The sequence below is a fragment of the Mastomys coucha genome, unplaced genomic scaffold, assembly GCF_008632895.1.
Source record: "Mastomys coucha isolate ucsf_1 unplaced genomic scaffold, UCSF_Mcou_1 pScaffold6, whole genome shotgun sequence".
Lineage (NCBI taxonomy): Eukaryota > Metazoa > Chordata > Mammalia > Rodentia > Muridae > Mastomys > Mastomys coucha.
Genome location: NW_022196912.1, coordinates 22,738,952 through 22,762,887, shown reverse-complemented (window position 1 = coordinate 22,762,887; position 23,936 = coordinate 22,738,952). Strand labels below are relative to the sequence as shown.

The 23,936-nt window shown below is 40.5% G+C and overlaps 1 protein-coding gene across 8 annotated transcripts in view; it reads left to right on the top strand.

The window, feature by feature from the left end:
* Positions 1-23,936, top strand: part of Clip4 (CAP-Gly domain containing linker protein family member 4) — a 96,687-nt gene that overhangs the window by 19,857 nt on the left and 52,894 nt on the right. For all 8 annotated transcript variants that reach the window (XM_031355514.1, XM_031355511.1, XM_031355512.1 and 5 more), the window contains 6 exons: positions 2,365-2,512; positions 13,051-13,190; positions 15,294-15,387; positions 16,262-16,423; positions 18,224-18,342; positions 21,575-21,811. In XM_031355514.1, coding sequence (XP_031211374.1) covers positions 2,380-2,512; positions 13,051-13,190; positions 15,294-15,387; positions 16,262-16,423; positions 18,224-18,342; positions 21,575-21,811 — 885 coding nt within the window. In that variant the 5' untranslated portion in view covers positions 2,365-2,379. The remainder of the gene's footprint in view (positions 1-2,364; positions 2,513-13,050; positions 13,191-15,293; positions 15,388-16,261; positions 16,424-18,223; positions 18,343-21,574; positions 21,812-23,936) is intronic.

Genomic DNA, 23,936 nt, shown 5'->3' with positions numbered 1-23,936 from the left:
AAAAAACAGCCAACCAACCAAAAAAAAAAAGACCAACCAACCAACCAACCAACCAACTAACCAACTAACCAACCAACCAACCAACCAAACAAACCACCAACCAACACAAACAAAAAAACCAACCAAACAACAAACCAAAAAACCCCAAACAAACTACTAAATAAACAAAAACAACCAACTAAACAAACAAAAAACAACTAACCAACCAACCAGCCAACCAAAGGAACAAACAAACAAACCACCATAAACCCCAAACATTATTAGCCTTACATGTGCCTGCCCTTCCAGCTACATACCCTACAGCAGGCCATTGATTTTTGTTTTGTGTTTGTTTCTCCTGAGGCTCAGCTCAGGGTATGCTATGATTCTTTGACTCTCTGATGGCAGAACTTCTTGGTGCTCACTGATGGGAAAACATCATCTTCCATTTCAAAACCTATGCTCATCAATGATATTTCATTTTAAAAACATAAACTAGCCGATACCCACGCCCCGTTAGCCACTCATTTTTATGATCTGAAGCATCTGGAACAGGGCCTTTTGTATGGTAACCGTAATGGAAGTTTATTAAGTTATGTTTTTGTTTTGGCTCTAAAGGGTGCTTCCTGCATACTGTGGAGAATTATTTCCCCAGATTTATTACCAAGCAAACAGGAGTCTGCAAGTAGACACCCATAGACTGGGCACGGGGAGTGTGATATACAGAAAGGAGCTGTCTTGGTGGCATCTTCTTGTTGGGCCTTGATAATGAAGATCAACACTGCTATTTAACTCTAATCTTTTGTGGTTCCTGTTTATGTGACAAGGTTGATGTCAAAAGATTCCATGTATTGGGTAGCAAGTAATTTCAGGACTACTTCCCCTCCCCCAGTTTTGGGATTCCTTTAATATAGTAAGAGCCAGACTAGTTTGTTTAATATATAATATTCCTATGCAAATCAGTGTATCTTTAAGACACAGGAAAGCCTACTGTTCCTGCTGGTTCCTACTCCCAGAGGAAAAAGGTCTGAGTTAAGTGGGAAGGAAACCAGTTAGTTCCAAGTGACTGTTTCCCTGGAGCTGAGTGGGCTGGTAAAGCTGATCCAGTTAGTTAAGATGTGTCTTAGGGTTTCTGTTGCTGTGATAAAACATCATGATCAAAAACAACTTGGCAAAGAAAGGGTTATTTCATCTTGTAGTTTGTAAGCCCATCATCCAGGAAAGTCAGGCAGGGACCTGGAGGCAGGAGCGGATGTAGAAGTGTGGAAGGGTGCTGCTTACTGGCTTGCTCCTCATAGCTTGCTCAGCCTGCTTTCTTGTAGAACCTAGGACCACCAGCCCAGGGATGGCGCTGTTCACCATGAGCTGGATCCTCCCGTCACTCATGAATCAAGAAAATGCACCACAGTCTTGCCCACAGACCAGTCTGGTAGAGGCATTTTCTCAATTGATTGTCCTTCCCAAAAGACTTTTTTTTTTTCAAATTGACTTAAAAGTAGCCAGCATATGTTCATTATGCAAATGTTAGAAAGCACATGCAGAATCGTATTGAGGTAGATTTTCTCCTAGATTAAGCTACTAGTTAACTTTTTTTTTTTACTATATTGAGTATAATCTAAAATCATTTGGTTTTGCTTATATCTAAAAATAAACATGATTCATAATATTATAAAACAGAATAAGAAAATGAAGCTTTATAGTTAAGCTTCACATAGCATTTTCTCTGCTTTCTACATTATCTATGAGATATAGACTGGGTATAAAATAGGTCTAATTTAGAATAAAATTTCTTTTTCATACTGATGTTTTCCTGAAAGAAGCTATTTTGAGTTGATATCTTTTAAGGTCACAGACTTTCTCCTGTCAAGATAAAGTGACCCCACATTGCTAAGTGGAATGGTCTCAGTCACCTCTTATATTTGTGAAAGTGAAATCATTAATTTTTAATGATGTTTTCTGGGATATCAAAAGATAATAACAACATGCCAACTGGAGGCATGGACTCCAATGGCGGATGGAGGAATCTGTGTTGCTTTATGAGAGTTAACTAAGCTCAGTCTGTGGGGCCACAGTGTCCTTTAATGCTACCCATGGGTTTTCATCTCTTCGCATGAAGTTAATTAAAAAAACTATTATAATTTATGTTTCCCAAGCTTTGTATTGTGACAATATGGCTACTGCAGGTGTAGGGGTGTGGGAAATGATACGATACATAGTTCTTAGGGTGTGAGAAATGATACATAGTTCTTAAATAACTGTTTGCTCAGACATTGAACATGCCAGGTTATAGGAGTCTGTCAGGATTTTTGTGCCTGAAGGCAGTCATCTAAACTGCACACTAGTGAAGTAGAAAGGCATTCTGACTTTTCGCTTTTCCTATTACAGGTGGTTTTCTAGAAGATGACCATAGAGGACCTCCCAGATATTCCATTGGAAGGAAGCTCTCTGATTGGAAGATACCCATTCTTATTCCCAGGCTCTGACACACCAGTTATCTTCTCCATTTCTGCTGCACCGATGCCTTCGGACTGCGGTATGTCAAAGGCTGTGGTATGTCCTGGGTCTACCTGTTGTCTGTGACTTGTCACAGACTCCTGTCTCAGGCTGTATATGCTCTCATACTATTTTAAAACTACGTATTGTGATCTTTTAGATAAGATTTTCAAACTTTTTTTCAAAACCACAATTGCTTATTGAAGTGTCTGCCTCTTATGCCCAATGTTTTATTTCTGCTGTCAGCATCTTTATTATGTAAAAATGTTGATTTTAAGCACAGTCATGGATTTGGAGGATTTTATTTTTAGAATATGATGGTGCTTACACATGTAGCATTCTGCTACTGATGTATTAGTTTTGGATAAACATACGGACTTGCAGAAGGACCCTTGTGCTTAGGGAGGGATCGTATGGAATCCACGAAGGCTGGAATGAGATCAGCTTCGACTGAAATTGGTCCATTTAAGTTTCCTCTATAAAACAGGTACTTGGAAGGGGTCTTTTTGTCCTTTTTGATTTATTCTCACCAAGAATATATTTCAATTATTAATTATCTTCTTGATAAATGAAGAAAATTAGTTTAGAAGGTAGGTGGATAGAATTGTTAACATTTCCAATGTGGTTATAGTTTTCAGGTCAAATCGATCACCATTTCAGAGTGTCTTTGGAGACAGGGATAATTCAGGTTTTGAATATTATTATATTAGTAGATTAAAATTACTACACTGGGAATTTGTCTTAAAAACCCTTCATCCATTCTAATGCTTCCTCATTTCAGTCTGTATTCAGATTCCACAAGTGAGAAACCAAAACTGCCATCCAAGGACTTTATGTTTCTAGATCCTGTTTCCTGGCGTTGACTGCATTCATTGCAGTTCTAGCAAAATGAGTTATGTGGGAGAAACCTTGAGCAGGACTTGGGCCCTGCTTTGACACTCTACTTGAGTTAGAATTGCCTTCATCAGGCCTCAGCATGGAGTAGCAGGGATATCTTATTTGGCTTGCCTAATAAAGAGCAAGGCAGTCATTCGATGTTAGTTGCTTAATGTTTGTTGAATGATACATCCATTGGAAGATGATAATGAGTATCGATCCCTTTGCCTGACTGAAGTAAGCATGGCTTCTGTTCTTAGGATGGTAGATGCTTAGCATCTGTAGGCTTTCCCTTGTACAAATTTCATTTGTAAGATCTCTGACATAGCCAGTCAGCCTCTTGCAGCTCCTCAGTTATGGGCGTATTAGTCACTTTCCTATTGCTGTGGTAAAATTCCATGACTAAGACAACTTATAGAAGAAAGGCTTTATTTTGGGATTACGAGTCCAGGGAATCATAGGAGATGAAACAAGAGTTCACCTCCCTCCTAGTGGGGGAGCAGGGCAGCAAGCACCAGGCATGGCAGCAGGGACAGCTGAGAGCTCACACTGTGATCCACAAGCAGGAAGCAGAGAGTGCGAACTTGAAATGGTGGGTGTCTTCTGACGCCACAAAACCCCCTCTGCAGTGACATATTTCTCCCAGTAAGGCCACTTCTATTCCTTCCTAAATAGCCACCAACTGAGGAATGGGTATCCAAATGCCTGAGGCTTCTGAGTGACATCTCATTAAAAAACGCCAGGGTGAGAAACCAATGAAATAACCTATTTTATTGTTAAGAAGCTTCGGTTATAAAATAGTTCTCGTCTGTGGACTCAAAACTTATCTCCCTGGACTCTGACCTGGTAGTACTTGTCTGATATGTGGAACTCACACTACTTAATATGATAGAGCCTTCAGAGATTACGAGGTAATTTGAACATTTTTCTTAGTCTGTACTTTCTTTGACCATATATTTCTAGTATCCTTACCCATTCCTAGTGGTCAGGATTTTGAGGCTCTCTAATCTAGATGTTTCCTTACTAAGCTGTACCAGTGTCCTCCTTAAAAAGTGCTGTAAAGAAGCATTGTTCCATACTGGGCATGGTGGCACATGCCTTTAATCCCATCACTTGGGAGGCAGAAGCAGGTGGAGTTCCAGGCCAGCCTGGTCTACACAGTGAGTTCCAGGACAGCCAGGGCTATAGAGAGAGACCCTATCTTAAAATAAAGACAAAACAAAACAAGAAAAGAAGAGGAGGATGTGTCCCATCTAGATGCTATTCAAACACTTAATAAGTACAGTCCGTTGTTATTATTATTTAAAATGAGCTGTCTACTTTCTTGTCAATTTAAGTATTTTTTAAAAAAACTAAAAAATTATTTATTTTATATATGTACATATTTTGTCTGCATATTGTGTTGGTGCCTAGGGCCCTCAGAAGCCGGAAGAGGGCATTGGATCCCCTGGGATTGGAGTTACAGTTGTGAGCTGCCATGATGGTACTGGGAATTGAACCCAGGTCCTCTGCAGGAACAGCCAGTGCTCTTTCTCACTGAGCCATCTCATCAACCCATTTTACTGTTTTTAATTCCTGAAGCATTTTTACATGCTTTCCCTACCCTCAGAGCTGATGGTCCTCACTCAAGACTTCTTGCTCATTTCTTCTGCATTTACTTTCCACACCTTTGCTACTGTCTGTCTCTTAGGCTGGTAGCATGCTATCTCAGGGCTCCTTAGAAAGGTAGTCTGGGGGTCAGTGGAGAGTTACTAGGTCAGAATCTACATTGTAACAAGATCCCTAGGTGCTTATCTCCATTAGTGTTGGAACAGCTCTGATACAGAACAAGAACATAACTGTTTCTATCCCTCACCAGTAAGTCCAAGTGAAGGTTTGATTAGAACTAAAATTACTTAAAAGCTCTGTAGAGAATTGAGAGCTTTAAGTTCTTTCTCTTAAAATCCTGGAGTATGGTGTTTCTTTTCTGCTCAAGTCCCTGCACTTTAAAATTTTCTCTGAATAAGACTCATATATTTATTGGCATGCCTGTTATTTTTATGGACTTTTAGTATGGGATTTTTTTTCACATTATATTTCTCTTATGTAGGAATTTTTTTTCTGGAGAACATATCTATTTGACTATGCATTTATATCAATACATAGCCACCATTGGTCTGGTGAACTGATATAATTATTGTTCGATTTAGCTGAAAAACAAAAAACAAAACAACAACAAAAAAAACCAAAACAAAACCCCCCAAAACTTGAAAGCGATGCAGTTCTGAGTGTTCCCTATTTAGCCTCTGCACTATTCCCCTTGTCCCCAGAGGAGTGACTGTCTTACATTTGTGTGAATGATTAGATCACTAATTATATTTTGCTACCCATGTGAAGGCCTGTAAATAGTGGGTAGTAACATTTTGTATATTTACAGTCTTATGTAAACGTGTGTATAATTCTATAACTTAATTGATTAATTGCTACACATTTTGAGATCTGTTCTTATTAGTGTGTGACTTAGATCTTAATGCATTTATTTAGTTTCTAATAAATATATTTTATTGATTCCTCTAAAGAGATATTTTATTGTATTATTCTCTCCTAGTACTATCACTGCTAGGCTAGGCATTTGGTTAAAAATATTTAAAATTCAAATGTAATTATACCATTTTACCTTTACCTTTCCTTCCTCCAGTCTCTCCCAGCACCCCTCCCGCTCCCAGATTCACGGCCTCTTCTCCTTTAATTGTTATTGTCACACACACACACACACACACACACAATTTGCTGTGTCTGTTTAGTGTTGTTCATACACATATGATTTCAAGACTGACCACTGGTATTGGATAACCAATCAGGTTCATCCCTGGAGAATCATAATTCTCTCAGAGAAGAATGAGCATTCTTGTAGGACATGCAGAAGAGGCTCTTCAGGCGTGCACTCATATATTTAGAAATTTCTCCATTAGAAATGTTCAGTGCTGGGGCTGGAGAGATGGATCAGCAGTTAAGAGCACTGACTGCTCTGCCAGAGATCCTGAGTTCAAATCACAGCTACCACATGGTGGCTCACAACTATCTGTAATGGGATCTGATGCCCTCTTCTGGTAAGAAACACACCTGAGTTTATGAATAAGAGCAGTGTAACCCGTTGACTGTCTTGTTTTCCCAGATTCCTCTCTGTTGTCTTTCTTCTCAGTCCTTTCCTCTCCTCCTTCCCCTTTGCCTGGCGTGTGAAGGATGCCCAACAACACCTCAGAGGTTCTTCTGATGACTCTTGTGCATGCAGTTTTTGTTGTTTGATTCCTGTGGAGATGTTTGCCAAGTTAGTGAAGATTTAAAAAGGTTTAAGACTCATGAGGATGAAATGGCCCAGAGAGCTTGTGAGAGTCCCTGGGTGAAGGTAGAACACAACATCCAGGGGTACCTTGAAGCCAGGGTGTCCACTTACCCATCCTGAACCAGCTGGAAAGGTCAAGTGGGCCCCAGTCAGACCCAAGCTTCACCTTTCCAGGCCAGTTTGCAATGTTGTGCAGTTTCCTGGGACTTAAGTTTCCTGGGTGATTGTGACAGATGCACAGCATGATGCCTGAGGGAAGATTTCCCAGTTATTCTGGTAAGTCGTCCAGGGCCATGTGGCACCTCATACAATTCTACTGAAGAGTTTATAGGTTCTTGTAATAGGCAAGGCTCCTTCCACTGAGGCTCAAGTGCAACACTGGCTGTTGTCTCTTCTGGGAAACCAGGAAGCAGATCATAGGACAGTTCTGAGGCCTGGTGGGAATTCACCCTCACGTCTTATACTAGTGCTTTTCACAGCAGCAGCCATTATGGTCACTTAGTACATGATAAGCACCAGAATATCTCTTTTCAGGAGGCATCATTAAGTCTTGATCTAAAGGTCTTTAAGGCCTTTAATACAGGAAGGCTTTAATGTAGTTCCTCATGTTGTGGAGGCTCCCAACCATCAAGTTATTTTCATTGCTACTTCATAATTGTAATTTTGCTACTGTTATGAATTTTAATATATTTGTGTTTGCTGGTGGTCTTAGGCAAACCCTGGGAAAGGATCATTCGACTCTCAAAGGGTTGTGACCCACAGGTTGAGAACTACTGCCCTACCCAATTTATGACAGTAGCCATCAGGTATTTAAGGGACAGTTTACAGTAAATATTTGGAACAAATGCTATAAACAGTTGGGTTTCTGGATTCGTGCTTGAATCTTTGGATAGTAAGATGAGGACAATGCTTTAAATGGATGGGTTGTCCTCACTTCCAGTTTGAATGTTTGGTAATGCTGTCTGGTATTTTGGCAGACTCTTGAGTTAGCCTCCATAGCAGCAGGCAAGAAGGATATCGATGCGTGAGCTGAGTGGTTATCTCTCTGAGTTCACTTGTATGCTTCCGCTTCAGCTTGGAGAAATCAGAGGATGGGCACTCCCAGAAAATTGGAGATATCAGTTTGGAAAGTGCTGGCCAGGTATTGGAGGAAAGCTAGGGAAACACAGAATCCAGTCAGGCTCACAGATAGCTAAGACCACAGAGACAAGAGTCTGACATCATAGTTCTCTATAGAATCACAACCTTTTTCTACTCCATCCACATTTCTTGACAGACACAATCACAGTAAAGCTAACATGCTTATAGAATAAGTCTGTATTTTAAACTTGGCCTGGTTATTCCCAGAAATGCATCAGAAAAAACCAGCTCAGTGCTTAATGCTCAGACAGGACATCCCAGCCAGAGTGCTGACAATATCCAACAGGTGTCATTGGTACCGAAGAGGCAGCCAGGCTTTTTCAGGCCATCTGGTAATATGGAGTCTCAGAGCAGACTTCTAACTGTATTCCAGGCCAAGACATCAAGCCAAAGCCTCACACATGGTGTCCTGTTAGAAAGAAAACAGGTTTTCCCGAGCTCAGTACTGTGAAAGTAAAGTGTGCACATGGAGACCTTGTGAATTCTGGATTTGGTCAGATGGGGATGAGTCAGAGAGAAAACATGCTGCTTTTGTTTATAAAGGCTTACTTTTCCAAACCACTGTTAAGTTTCAGGTCTTAAGAGAAAAGGGGGAACTTTAAATTTGAGCAACAGAACATTGAAGTGCCAGAAATATTTCTAGCAAGGTCATAAGCATAGTTACCCAGTCAATTCTTTGAGTCTTGCTCTGCTGAGCTCAGGCCCAGTGCCTCCTGGTCACTTAGCTTTCCAGAGGACCCTGGAGCTTCTCACCCAGCCCAGTGGTGTGATCTTTAGGTTACTAGAAACCTGTAATTTATAGGCTTTCCAAAAATCCTCTCGCAGTTGTATAATACATGCTTTTAAAAGCTTTCAGAAAGACATTGGAATAAAATGCAAAAATCCTTAGGTGATTCAGGAGTTAAGACATGGTTAAAGGTTCAGTGGGAGTTCAGTATAATGTGATTGATGTAGAAAAGTGGTTATTGCTGTAACATAATTTGAATTGTAGCTGTTACATAAAATATATATGTATAATTGTAAGTCATACCAGGGCCTGCTTACCACCTGTCAATCACCTGTCTATAACACAGCAGGTGAAGTGTCACATGTCATAGAGACAGTTAAGCAGCACTTGTTATTTGTTGGCATTTAAGCCACTCAATTGGACACCACATCAGCCTTTGATTGGTTTTATTTTTGCTTGATAATTCTTCCTGTGCAAGTGAGCCTAATTACTTCAATATCTCTCAAGCTTCTCTGTATGTATGTATATATGTATATATGTGTGGATATATGTATATCCATATACATATATATTTTCATATATATAAATATATATTTCCATGTATACATATCCATTTCCGTATATGTGTGTATATATATATATATATATATATATATATATATATATATATATATATATATATATATGGAAAGAAACAAAATAATTTTCATTTGTAAAATTTATGTTCCTCTGAAAAACCCCAAAGTTAATGTGAAGAAAGAATGACTTTAGAATTTGTTTTGAGAAGTTTGTAAAAAAAAAAAAAAGTCAAGACCTTAAATAGTCACATTTTTACAGTTTCCCATTAAACCAAAGGGTCAGACATTTCAAAGACAAATAGAGAAGCCAGATAGTTTCAGAGAAGATGAGAAAAACCCCTTGGTTCTTTTAATTAAAAAGCTGAAACATTCAAAGACAGCAAAAGGCATAGAAAATTACCTTGACAACTCAGAACCTTCATTTCCTAGGAGGATTCCTTGAAAATTAAAAACTCTACACAGTGCCACCAAGAGTAGACCAGAAATCAGTGACAGATCAGCTCAAGTATTGCCCCTGTGCTCATGTTAGGGTCCTCTCCCCTCCCAGCCTCATGAAGCCGTTTGGCCTGTCCTTTCCTGTAGTAAGAGTCACGTCTCCACAGCCGCTGCCTCATCTCCCTCCAGTGCTGTGCTTGCACCCTTTAGGTTGCTGGATACACCATCTCATAATTTCTAGACATATTTCCTCAACATACAGTTTTTCAGGGTGGGACAAGACATATTTACTAAATCTAGATAATTGTTCATTCCTCTGACTGAGATGGATAAATGAAGGTTTAGCAGTTGATTTTTATTTTATCATATAGACTTGTATCAACTTAATAGACTTGAATTATATTAGATGACCCTGATGAGACTTTATATAGCTAACCATCTTACTTTTCTATTCAGGACTCTTTTAAATGTACACAGTATAAGCCAAGTAGTGACTCGAGTTTTTATAACATGAGCATTTTGAGTATGAATGAGCCCAGGTTAGAATACAAGATAAATGTTGCATATATTTCTTCCTGAAAACTCTGAAGCCATATCATTTTTTTTTTAAAACATGAAAAGTGTTTTCATTTACTAAAATTATGTCCTGAGAAGCATTGTATTTGCTCTTAATTGTCTGGATGTTTTTAGTTTTTATTTATATCTGTTTAACAGCACAAATACACATGAGCAGACTGTAAAAGAAATATTTTAACTTTTATTTTACAATTTAGAGGTATGCCAGGTAGTATAGTGATACAGGGCCTCCTGTTTGTCTTAGTCAGGGTTACTGTTGCTGTGGTGAAACACCATGAGCAAAGTAACTTGGAGGGGGGGCAGTTTATCTGGCCTTACTCATCCATACTGCTGTTCATCATTGAAGTCACAGACAGGAACTCAAGATAGGGCAGGAACCTGGAGATAGGATCTGGTGCAGAGGCCATGGAAAAATGCTGATTACTGGCTTACTCACCATGGCTTGCTCACCCTGCTTTCCTATAGAACTCAGGACCGCCAGTCCTGGGATGATATCACCCACAACGGACTGAGCCCTTGCCATCAATCACTAACTAAGAAAATGCTCTATAGGCGTGCTGGTAGCCCAGATCTCATAGAAGCATTTTCTCAATTGAGTTTCCTATCTCTCAGATGACTCTAATGGTGTTAAATTGGCATAAAGCTAGCCAGCACTAGTTAGTAAAGGAAGCTGGTGGGCATCAGATACCAAGGTTTCCTGCTCAGCTACCGCTTTCTACCTATGACTTCATTTACGTGCTCTAACAATCCTTTTAGAGATGTTATTTTGAGTCCTTTAGGTTTTAGAAACTTGTCACACAAATCAAAGGCTGCTTGCCACCGTCTTTGAGAGGCTGGGGTGGGAGCCTTTGTTTTCAAGGGCAGCCTTGTGGTTGGCATCTCACTTGAGTTACAGGCGTCCCAAAGTTGTCACTGGAATGCCAGCATCCACCCATTTTCTCAAAAAAAAACAAAAAAACAAAACAACAACAACAAAAAAACACCACTTATTGATCAGTACCTGATTTTGGACCAAGTGGAACTCATCCCTGCTTTAGGTCTTTTTAAAAAGACCTTTTGGATTCCTTTTTCTTTTTGAGACAGGCTATCCTTAAACTTACAATGTAGCCAAGGATGGCCTTAAACTTACTATGTTGATGATATAACCAAGGTTGGCCACAAACTTAACATTTATTTTGTAGCCAAGGCTGGCCTCAAATTTACTATGTTTATTATGTAGCCAATGCTGGCCTCAAACTTACGGTAGCCAAGGTTGCCCTTGAACTCCTGATCTCTTAACTCCATGTCCCAGAGGCTGAGATTACAGATATGCACCAACTACTCTTGGTATCTGTAAGGGGTCTTAGCTGTGAGAGGTTTCATTTTTCAGCAACTTCGCAGAAACACCGAAGTCCCATGCTTTCTTTCTTCCCTGTTTAAGTAGAACAGTATGACCTCGTAGGAAAGGGCTTGCACAGAATCAGAAAGCTGATCATGCATAGCTGCTATTCTTTCATAGATGCCCTCCGGTCTATGCCTCTCCTTAGCCTTTCGGTTTTCTCACTCCAAATATTTGAAAGCACAGAGAAGACAAACTTGAAGATTCCAGGAGTCCCAGGACTGTGTGTGATCACAATTTGAACTCAGTGAGCTTTTCATTGAAGCAGCATGATTGAGAACAGAAGACAGTGGGGACAGGCATGGATCCCACACCACATTGTCACTTGTTACTTGTGTAACTTTGAGCCAGTGTTGTATGTATATGATTTGACTTTTCCTTATGTAAAACTCAAATCACAATTTTTGGGCACTTATATGGTGTTTGTTAAACTGTAGGTATTCAGCAAATGTTGGTTGGACGGTTTCCCAGTTTTAGATTTTTCTGCCTTTTATAGTTTCTTTTTTTGATTAAGACCTATGGTAGCATCTGATTTTCTTCTGAACTGTTGCGCTCCTTTGCAAGCCAGCCTCTTTTGTCCTTAGAGGTTACTTGGTTTTTGCCAGCTCTTTCTGAGGCATGCTGAGGAGTCCTGAGATGGCTCTTTCAGGTTTCCTTAGAGTTTTACTAGTTCATAGTCCAAAATAATGTAGTCACTTTGGGCCCGTTCCTGTGTTGCTGGACACTAGTTCCTCATGTTGGAATGGTGTCTTAGTTGGGGCTCTGTTGCTGTGAAGAGACACCATGGCCACAGCAGCTCTTGCAAAAGAAAGTGTTTTATTGGGCCTGGCTTACAGTTTCAGAGGTTTAGTCCATTATCATCATGGTGGAAATATGGCAGACGTGGTAGAGAAGTAGCTGAGAGTTCTACGTCTGGATCCACAGACAGAGACTGACTCTGGGCTTCAATGGGCTTTTGGAAATCTTGAAGCCCAGCCCTCAGTATAAAGCCACACTCCTAATCCTTTCAGATAATGCCATTTCTTCTTTGAGCCTGTGGGGGCCATTATTATTCAAACCACCACCCTTGGTGTTTCGCCTTATATTTATCTGGTGGGTGACAGCTGATGTGTGTTTATTAAATGTGAAGGAAATGCTGAAGGGTAAAGAGAGCATGCAGACAGACTCCCTGCTTGCCACGTTTATTTTCACCTGGCTTGTACTTGTCCATGGAAACCTACTATCTGCCATTTGTGTGTTAAGAGAAAAATATTGATGAAATTTGATGATATTTCTGTGCCTTAGAAAACACATTTGCAAAACCCAGGCTTTGAGACCTATGCTCGCACATCTGGTATTATACTTTATACGTGTGGTTCTTGGGAGCCTGACCACAGTCATGGTACTTGAAGAGTGCCTCATTCTTGCTTTTGAGAGTTGCTTAATGTTTTCTGGCTTTTGTCTAGCCTCTAAAAATGTTTGAATCAGTTACATGTTTACCCCATTACTTATTTTCAAAATGCTAGAAACCATTAATAAATTCAATTTGCATGGTTTTGTATTTCAGAGTTTTCTTTCTTTGATCCTAATGATGCATCATGCCAGGAAATTCTCTTCGATCCCAAAACTTCAGTCTCAGAATTATTTGCTATTTTAAGACAGTGGGTCCCTCAGGTCCAGCAGAACATAGACATTATTGGAAATGAGGTGAGTGTGACTGGCATGCTAAGCTTTGTGTTACTGGGACCAGTGATTAGAATACTTTCTCCTCCTGAGAGGAAAGATCCCGACGGAGAGAAGCCAATCACAGCTCTGTAGTGAGTCTGCATTTCCAGGTTTTTGTGGAGCAGTGGGCATGCTGTGCTGCTCGCTCTCCACTGGCTCTTCTCCCACCTGTGCCCTGTTACTGCAGCCTTTCGGTGGGAGCAGGGAGCGGCATTTTGTACAGCTCTTTCTTTGTACAGAAGTTTTGAACATGATCACATTACTTTTATACTTAGGGATGGTTTGGTAATGTTCTACGTTTAAACACTAATTTAAAATATTTGTCTTTTTGAGGGTTTTTTTGGTACACATGTCATGTGTGCTGTAGGAAGAAGGCACATGCTTTTTTTTTTTTTTTTTTTTTTTTTTTTTTTTTTTAAGTATCACTAACTGTTGGAATTTTTTTTACTTTTGAAAGAACATATTTGGAGTAACATTATGTTGGCATTGTCTTTTAGAACAGCCTCCTGCCTTCAGACAGCGTCAGAGTTCATTATTGCTGAGTGCTGTGTGGCTGGATGGCTGAGTTGGTCTGAAGGTGTGGATGCCTCCCATTGTCACAGTGTGATTGTGGGCCTTCTCAGGCTAGTTTTAAAAAGTTTAATTTTTAAAATTTTTTTTTGTAATTAAGACATCATTACATCATTTTCCTCTTTCCCTCTCCTCTCTAACCCCTCCCATCTACCTCAACTCCTGTTCCCTCTCAAATTCATGGCCTCACTTTCTCTGTTATTACATATTTATATTACCGAATATATAAATATAACCTGCTAAGTCTGTACAATGTTACTTGTATGTATATGATTTCAGAGTGGACCACTTGGTATTGGATAACCAGTTGGGGGGGCTCATCTCTGGGGAAGACATATTTCTCCTGATCTTAGTATTTCTTAGTTGCCCATTCAGGCTGGGGTCCCATGTAGTATCTCCCTTTTGTGTTAGCCTGCTTATTGCTGTTGTCCTTGTTCAGGTCTTGTTCAGGCATCATGTTCATGAGACTTCATGGGTGTAGCTTATCATTTGTTTCTAGGAGTCACAGCTCAGAGCAAACTTCCTGTTCCTCTACCTTTTACAATCTTTCTGTCCCTTCTTATGCTATGAGCTTAGGTCTGGGAGCTGAGTTGCAGATATATCAGCTGGGGCTAGGCAACCTTGTATCTTTCCCCCACATTTTTTTTTTTAATCAACTGTGGTTTTTTATAATGGTCTCTGTCTGTTGCAAAGAGACATTTCTTTGCTGGGGGGTGAGACAGACAACGATTTAGACCGTAGCTAAGAATGATTCTGCTTTTAGTTAAGTGGTGATAGTAGGTTCTCCAAGATCACTGGCTTCACTATTCCTGGGTATCTGGTAGGTCTCCATTACCAGGCACGGCTTTCCTCTTGTTGAGCTACTGGTTTACTACTAAGGGATGCCTACCACTGTAGTACTCTTAGGGATGCCTACCACTGTAGTACTCTTAGGGATGCCTACCACTGTAGTACTCTTAGGGATGCCTACCACTGCAGTACTCTTAGGGACATCACATAGTTCATTTGTATCATACCATGGTGGCCATTGACGTTCACCTGTATCGTACCTGGGTAGGACTCTTGGTTACTTCCTTCTCATAGAAGCTTGCATGGCGCCTTTTGGTTCTGTGGAAGCTAGTTCTTAAGGAGGAGGTTTTCAGGTCAGATCCAGCTCAGATCCTCTTGGTCTCATATCTTAAACAGATAGTGTCTTCAGGAACAGGGATTTACCTACCACCCCTAGGAGGCAACCAACGCCAGCAGCAATAGCCTGTGATGTTCTGAAAGTCTCTGTGACTCCTCTGACCAAAATTCCCTCAAAGGGGAATTTCATGATCAACATTGGGGATTTTGTTAGTGTGTGGCTTTTGGGGTAGAGGAACGTTGTCAGCCCAGATGGGAAAGTTTCATTTGAACTATAGATGCATTTGTTTAGGAAGATTTACATGTTTATATATAGGTTTAGGGAAATAGATGATGCGATTCCTGTGACTCCTTCAGACGTCCTTACTGTCTTTTCACCTCCTTCCCCAGATTCTTAAGAGAGGCTGCAATGTGAATGATAGAGATGGATTGACGGATATGACTCTGTTACATTACACTTGCAAGTCTGGGGCTCATGGCATTGGTGAGTATGTGGCTTGCTCCTTACTGTGCATCTGTGCCCATTGCTGGCTCGTGGCCTGGGTGGGATACTCAGCTGACCATCAGCCAAGTAGGTGAGGAATCAGTTAGGTCCACTCAAAACTGTTGCTTTTCTGGAGGAAGTCTTTATACTGTGTTAGGTCTCCATATTTTCTAACTGCCTAACTGCCCAGTAGTTGAGATGAAGTGGTACCACCCAAAAGTCTTCCAGAGGGCTTCCAGCAAGGCTGGGTCAAGATCGGTTTTCTAGTATAACTTCCCTTCAAGTATAGGACATAGACTCATCTCTGAGTTCTATTCTTACTTATTAAACATGTCCAAAACTGCTATTCTTCTGTGGTTTATGAGGGATTAACCTGCCCCTCTTACTAGACTCTGTATTATGGTTATCTCTCCTTGTTTCAACAGTCTGATATAGAACTTCTTAAAATCTTAGTGGTAAAGGACTTTTTCTTTTTGTAATTCACAATGTGCTCATATTCCCATAAAATAAAAAAGAGTTTATAGTCTAAAAACAAAATAGAAGCCTGGACATTTTGCATTTAGTGCCTTCATTGAATTTCATAGTATGGAAGTCTTAGTTTATTTAAAGGATGTCTCATCATGCTCTTAGGCTGCCAGAGTTTTACTTAGTTATCAGTAATGGTGTGGTGAGTATCTTCAGATGTTCTTTGCTTCACACTCTTGAAAGTGTTTGCTTGGAATAAACTCCTGAGGGAGGTAAGCTTTTTGACGTATAAATGTAGATCCAGTGTGTTGTTTGCTTTGGCTTTCAAAGAAAGACATTAGAGATATATGTATTGGGAGTTAAAGTTTATACTGAAGAAAAATAACTTACGGCTTTTATTTTTCTTCAGGTGATATTGAGACAGCTGCAAAATTTGCAGCTCAACTTATTGATCTGGGAGCAGACGCGAGTTTGCGGAGTCGCTGGACAAACATGAACGCTTTGCATTATGCTTCATACTTTGATGTCCCAGAGCTTATAAGAGTGATTTTGAAGACATCAAAACCAAAAGGCAAGTGCTGGGAGATCTCTGTAAGTAACGGGGCGTTCGGTAATAGCGTTCAGGTCAGTGCGGAGGAGGCCTTTCGTCTACTGCGCTTGGGCTTTACTTCCTACCGTGGTTGACTTCTGAAATAGTTACTGTCCTTTCACAAAAGGTTTGGTACAAAGAGCTATAAATTAAAAAACCAGCTGTCTGGGCTTATAAGATGGCTCAGTGGTTAAGAGCACTGACTGCTCTTCCGGAGGTCCTGAGTTCAAATCCCAGCAACCACATGGTAGCTCACAACCATCTGTAATGGGATCCCATGCCCTCTTCTGGTGTGTCTGAAGACAGCTACAATATACTTACATATAACAATAAATAAAAAAATTAAAAAGCCAGCTGTCCTCTGGGTCTTTCTGACTCTGTAGATTCTCTAGTGTAGTGAGGATTTTATTTGTAACCCGTGCGGTGTGCTTTTTAATTCCTTTGTCTTGCTTGGGAAACCAGAGAGAGAGAGCAGCTAAGTGTTTTGGCTGGCACTGAAATAATAAAGGGGGTGCTTTTACTACCATCATTCTGAAAGCCTTGATGAACTTTAGGTTTCCCTAACATCTTGATGGAGATACCTTAAGGCTGATGTTCTCTCTGATTCTCCTCTTTTGAGAAGAATAAGAGTGAGAGAGAATACTCTTTCAGCTTTGAGAGAGCTCCCAGTGCCGTTCCTTTTAGAAAAGAAGACCCTTTAGAAATTCAAGAGATAAACTTACTAGAGTGTTAGTTTCTAACCTCTAGTTCACAGTTATTCAAGCTCTTTAAAATTCTGCCTTTCCAACTTCTGAATGATGGTGGGAGAGAGTCTCTGTCGATGGTCCTGTGTTCAGTAATGATGGAGTCTGTGAGCAGGTCTATATTGTCACATGTGTGTGGGCATGCCAGCATGGCCCCCTGTAGATTATTGTACAGTTGGAGAGCCAGAGACTATAAACTCTTGTAGAGAACATTCAAAGTAGGATTCTTCTTTCAGAGAATTTCCTGTTCAAGAAAAATGCAATCTGATTTACTGTTATTTACTTGTTACTGTTACTTAGAATTGCAAGGTTCATTTTCTTATTGTGGAGGCCAGATTCATCTGCCAAGTAGTATCATGACTCGGTGCATTTGCACCTCTGTCTTCCTGTACTTGTGATTGGTTTGAGGATTCTTCATTGCTCAGCCATTTTTGTTTTGTGAAGAGCTAACTGGTAAATAGCTGTTTTAGCTTTTCAGGCTACCTGGTACCTGTCACAGCTACTCATTTCAGTAGTTGGAGTGTGGATGCAGGCTCGGAGAGCATGTTTGTGAATGAGTGTGCCTGCATTCCCATAAAAGTTTGAGAATTAGCGGGTAGGGTATCTTTGGATCAGAGGGTTCCTTTGCTGATCCTTGACCTAAAGATGATTTTTTTTTTTTTTTTACTTTGCTAGTTCAAGGAAGTGTCTAAGAGGGGAGTGAGTAGACATGGGAAGCTGCTTGTATCACAAGTATGAATTACTACCATTCACTGCCTCCATTGGAAGTTATCTTAGGAAATATACCATGAGCTGGAAAACTTGTGTATCACTCCAGTTACAAGGACTTACCCTGAGCTAGGAGAATATTCATCTGTTTATTTTTTTCAGGCAAGTTATAATCATAGAGATTTGTCCCACTGTGAAATACTGCACTTGATGGGGGGGCAAGTCTATAAAAAGGCAGAAATCTTCTTCCTGAAACCTCATGAATCTTCTTAGAAATTGTGATAGCTGAATTTAAAATTTTAGCTAATATATGTGTGATGTTTAATTGTAGATGTGGATGCCACTTGCAGCGACTTTAATTTTGGGACAGCCCTGCACATTGCAGCACATAACTTGTGTGCAGGAGCCGTGAAAACCTTGCTGGAGCTGGGAGCGAACCCTGCCTTTCGGGTAAGAGACTGAAGCCCAGGAAGGAAACCTCACACCCTCCCCAGTGAAGGCTTGAGTCAGATGCTGTTACTGACAGAGCTCTCATAGGAGCAAATGCCCTACATTTTTGCTTCACATCTGAACAGTATGATGATGCCTTTTACGCGCAATAAATTTAAGTCATCATGGGGAATTTCCCTCCTACTGAATTATATAAAACTCCCATTCAGAAAAAGAGAATCTTAAAGTGCCTTTTTTTCCTTTAGGCTTCTGGCATATTTATTAAAAGTTACCTGCTAGTTACAAATGTTGTATATTTTAACATTATTAAGCTCCTTTTAAACGAATAACAGTTAAAGTAAATACAAAGTCCAAATAAATGTTCCTTTAATAATTAAGTAACCTCTTAAACTAGCCATCATGGGTACAGGAAGTCACCTCTGGACCTTGCTTCGATAGTTATTATGACAGCAGAAAGTGGAACTCTACTGCTAGCTGTGAAGAAGCCTTCTGAGGTGTGGAAGACAATGTTTCTACCACTTGGGGTGTGTGTATGTGTGTGTGTATGTGTGCGTATATGTATGTATATAAATGTATGTGCATGTATGTGTGTCTGTTTATATGTATGTGCATGTATGTATACATGTGTGTGTATATATGTGTGTATGTATGTGTCTGTGTAAATGTGTATGTGTATATGTGTGTATATGTGTGTGCATATATGTATGTATGTAAATGTATATGCATATGTATATTGTGTATATGTATATATATGTGTACATATATGTGTGTATATATGTATGTGTGTATATGTCTGTGTATAAATGTGTATGTGTATATATGTGTGAGTATATGTATGTATATAAATGTATGTGCATGTATGTGTATATGTGTATATGTATGTATACAATATGCACATGTATGTGTATATATGCATATATGTATGTATATATGTATATGTATGTGTGTAAATGTATATGTGTATATGTGTGTATATATGGTGCATATATATGTATATATGTACATGTGTCTGTGCATGTCTGTGTGTGTCTGTGTGTATATGTGTATATATATGTGTGTGAATGTATATATATGTACATATATGTATGTGTATGCGCGTGTCTACGTGTGTCTCTGTGTATGTGTATATGTGTATATATATGTGTGCATATGTGTATGTATATATATGTATGTATGTGTGTGTTTGCATACGCATGTACATGTGTATTTGTGCATTTTTATGCACAAAGCCCAGAGGTTGCCAGCAAGTATTTTCTTCAGTCACTTTCCATTTTAATTACTTTCTTTTTGAGACAAGGTTTCTCTGTACAGCCCTGGCTGTCCTAGAACTCACTCATTAGACCAGGCTGGCCTCAAACTCATAAGCTGTCTCTGCCTCCCCAGTGCTGGGATTAAAGGTCTGTGCACCACCACCCAACTCCACATTAATTGTTGAGACACAGTTCTCCTCTGAACCTGGACTCACTGATGATTCAGCTAGTCCACCTGGCCAGCAAGTGCAGGGTTCCTCCTGCCTTTGCATCCCCAGCACTGAGGACATAAGCACACGCAACCACAGCCAACTTTTTATATGGGTTCTAGGAGTCACTCAGTGCTCACTTTATGAACTAAGCTATCTTGTCTTCCAGGCCCAGCCTTTTTTTAAAAAAAAATTATTTATTTTTATTTATTTTTATTTTTCTTCTTACATATACCCCCACTTTCCAGAGTGTAGACTTGAGTGCCATATGCATGTTCATTGTATTTTCTAATTTTTTTTGAAATCTAAGATTAAATTAGTTCAATATCATTCCAGGAATCTTATAACATATTTTTTTTTAAAGCTGACTTGAATTTTAAAGCCAAGAAACTGAACCAAACCAAACCAAAAGACAATTACAAACTGAGTATGTTCTTAAAGCCTCATAGGCCATTTGAAGGTTATCAGAGGAGAGAAAAGTGAAAGCAGTTTTTAGTTAACAACCCTGAACACTTTGTCATAGGGGCTAGGGCTTGGGTTGGGGAACATGGAAGAAAGATGTTTTGGGAAGGTGAATGGTATGGGGAGCAGACAGACTGTACCTGTGTGCCTCTTGGGGTGCAATGGCATGGCTTGCAGGGAAACCCTGCCAGAAGTCACATGGGTGTCTCCTGGGTAGTCATTACTCTCCCCACGTCCCATCTTCTAACTGGCCTGCTGACATCTCAGAATGTTTTGAATTGGTTGCTGCCTCTCCTACTATAATGTGAGCTCTTCACTGTTTGGAATTAAGATACCTCTGGAGAGTCTGGTGACAAGCTTTTCCCTGAGAGAACCAAGTAAGAGGTTTTAAGTTATATAAATACCTAGGCTGCTTCATCTTACTGAGAGAAACTCCCCCAGGGTGCCGTCTCCTCCTTGTCGTAGGGAACACGGGGTGCAGCTTAGGATGCAATAGATATCATAAAGACTGTCAGCTCTCCTTCTGAAATCTGAGCTGCTGCACGTCCAGGCAGGTGGCTTAGGTCACAGAGCCAGCATGGCAACTGGTGGAATGTAGTCATGTGGCCCTTAATGACAAGGACAGGTTTTAAAATAAACATCATGGGGGGAGATTATTTACCTTTGTGTGAACCTCCATAAACTAAGGTGACTGTGAATTGGGATCAGTGTATGTGTTCCCTGGTTGACTAAATGTCTATAACAAGTGTGTGTGAATGTAGCTGGGTCTCAGATTGGGCAGCCAGGCATCCTGGTACTTCACTGTGTGCTTGTTTGTGCAGCTGGGTGCATTTCTCTGAGCTGGTACTTGCCCATCTCAGTGTACGGAGTGACATTTCCTTACCAGATCACCTCCCCTCACCTTTGCATCTCTATGTAAATGCATCTATCTCATCAGTGAGGTTTTCTTCACCATGCATCTCATCAGTGGGGTTTTCCTCATGCCGATCTATGTCATCCGCTCCCCAACAGCCACCTTAGTGCCTATGTTCCTTGTGCCTTGGTATCTTCATGCCACCCAACTCCTGGCTAACACAGAGTATAATCTGTTCATAGTCTGTCTCTCCTACAAGTGTGTGTACTCTTTGAGGGCAGAGGAGTGTCTTTTCTTTTCACAGTGGTATCTAGATTAGTGCCCAGTACAGCAAAAGAGTTCATTAGGTAGTTTTGAATAAATAAGTGGCTGCATCTGATTTTAAAGCCCACCATAGGTAGGTAGCTGTCTAGTGCTCTGAGTGTGAAGAGCTGAGCCTTTTCTTTTGTCTATGGCAGAATGACAAAGGACAGATCCCTGCAGATGTTGTTCCAGACCCAGTGGACATGCCACTGGAGATGGCCGATGCTGCAGCAATCGCTAAGGAAATCAAGCAGATGCTCTTGGATGCAGTGCCTCTGTCCTGTACCATCTCTAAGGCCATGCTTCCAAACTGTGATCACACCACTAGCAAGGCCATGCTGACGTCTCTTGGCCTGAAGTTGGGAGACCGTGTTGTCATCGCTGGACAGAAGGTACAGTAAGTCACTGTAGTCCCTGGAGCTGGACTTATGGTCTGTGTCTAGGGGCTGTGTGCCAACACCCTCACAATTTTTGAGTTTGGGGGGAAAAGTTTCAACTTTTGTGGACAGCAAAATACTTGACTAAAAATGTGAAGTTTAGATGTAAGTTTACTGGTGAACTTAATAGTGAAGGGTTCTTTATTTGCATGGGAAGCAGTGGCATAGAGAACTATTGAATGACTTTAGAGGCAGGAGCTGAGAAATGACCTTGCTCTGTCTACTCTGAATCATCCCTGACTGTCGCTTCTCCTGCCAACCACAGAGGAAACCTTCATTACTCTTCTGTTTGGCTTTGAAGTTTCACAAATAGGGAACATTCAGATGCTAACAGGCCTGCTAGTTGGAAGGTCAGCTAGTGCCTCTTTACATAAAAGCTTGATAGAGGGAGCTGTGGTTTCAGTGTAACCTCCACTATGGCAATTTCTCTTTTTTGTTTGGATACCTCTTTTGGGAGCTTTTTTCCCCTTCAGTGCTGGGACTTGAGCAGAGCCCTGTGAAACATGGGAAGTACTGCACTACTGAACCACACTCCATTATAGGTTTTTATTCTTAGTTTTGAGGTAGTAGGAATCCCCAAGTGTGGAGTGGAATGGGGAGTGCCTAGACATTAACCTTTCCAACTGCTAACATCTCAGTATTGGGTTGGGTGATGAAGGCTTCTCAGAGAACTATGGATTCGAAAGCTTGATCTTCCCAGGTAGGGGGACATTGCATCGCAAAGGAAACAACTACAGATGTGTTTTAGGTGAAGAATGAGTGACAGCCATAGGTTACAAAACAGCAGGACATTTGTCAGTTTGTTACTGGTTGGAATGCAAATGCCAAGAATTTACTAATATGTGGCTTTTAAAAATTATGGGTGGATAGCAAGTCTTCTTTGTAGCATTCTTGTAACTATATCTCAAGGGGTTTAAAAGAGTTACTGTCTGTTTTGAAATGAAGTTTTCTCGATGAGGGATGAGGACTATACTTACCTGTGGGTGTAAAGACAAAGGTTTAGATTGTTATTAGGGATTATGGTGATTTACATACAAGTAACATTATACAGACAGAGCAGGTTAGATTTAGGTTATATAATTTTTTTCTAACAATTAATGAAAGAAGAGGCATTGAGATTGAAAGAGAGCCAGGAAGAGTGTATGGGAGGATTTGGAGGGAGGAAAAGGAATGGAAAATGCTGTAATTGCACTATAATCTCAAAAATGCAAGAAAAAAGCTTTTTGGGTTGGATAGTTTTATACTCAAATAGAAGTATCTGTTATGTAGTTGAGAGGGACTTCAAATTCCAGATCTTTCCTCTTCCCAAAAGCCAAGATTGTAATGAACACTATAACCAGCTAGTTTTGTATTTATTTTTTTGTGTGTGTGTGCATGCACATTCAAGTGCATATGTGTGTGTGAGAGAGACAGACAGAGAGACAGAGAGAGAGAGAGAGAGAGAGAGAGAGAGAGAGAGAGGGAGAGGGAGAGGGAGAGGGAGAGGGAGAGGGAGAGAGGAGAGGAGAGAGATGAGAGAGGAGAGAGAGAATGAGAATGTATATGTGTATGTGCATGTATGCACACAGGGAGTCGGGGGTGTATGTGTATGTGCATGTGTGCACACAGGGAGTCAGGGGGTGATTCAGGTTTCTCCCTCCCAGCCTCTGACTGAACTGGACCTCCTGACTCTGCTAGCCTGGCTAGCCAGCAAGCCCCAGGGGTCCTTCCCAGACCTGAGGTTATAGGTGTGTACCAGAGTGCCTGTCCTTTTTAATGTGGGTGGTGGGGATTGAACTCTAGCCCTTAGGATTCTGATCACCCCCAACCCCCTATCGTTGTTTTGAGAGTACCAGCTGTACTTGTTTCCCTTTTGAAAACTTACCTATTACAATACTATGTCTAGAAAGGATGCCTTTCTGTTGGAGAGGCTTGTGGGCCTCTTCAAACATCCCTGAGCACATCTGATGGGGACTGGTTGTGCCCTATTCTGATAACTCTCTTTTTTTTTTTATTTTATTTTTTATTTATTTTTTTATTTTCAAATTCTAATTTTAATACAGACTGAACAAACAAACAAGCAGAAGTGGGAAAACTAAGT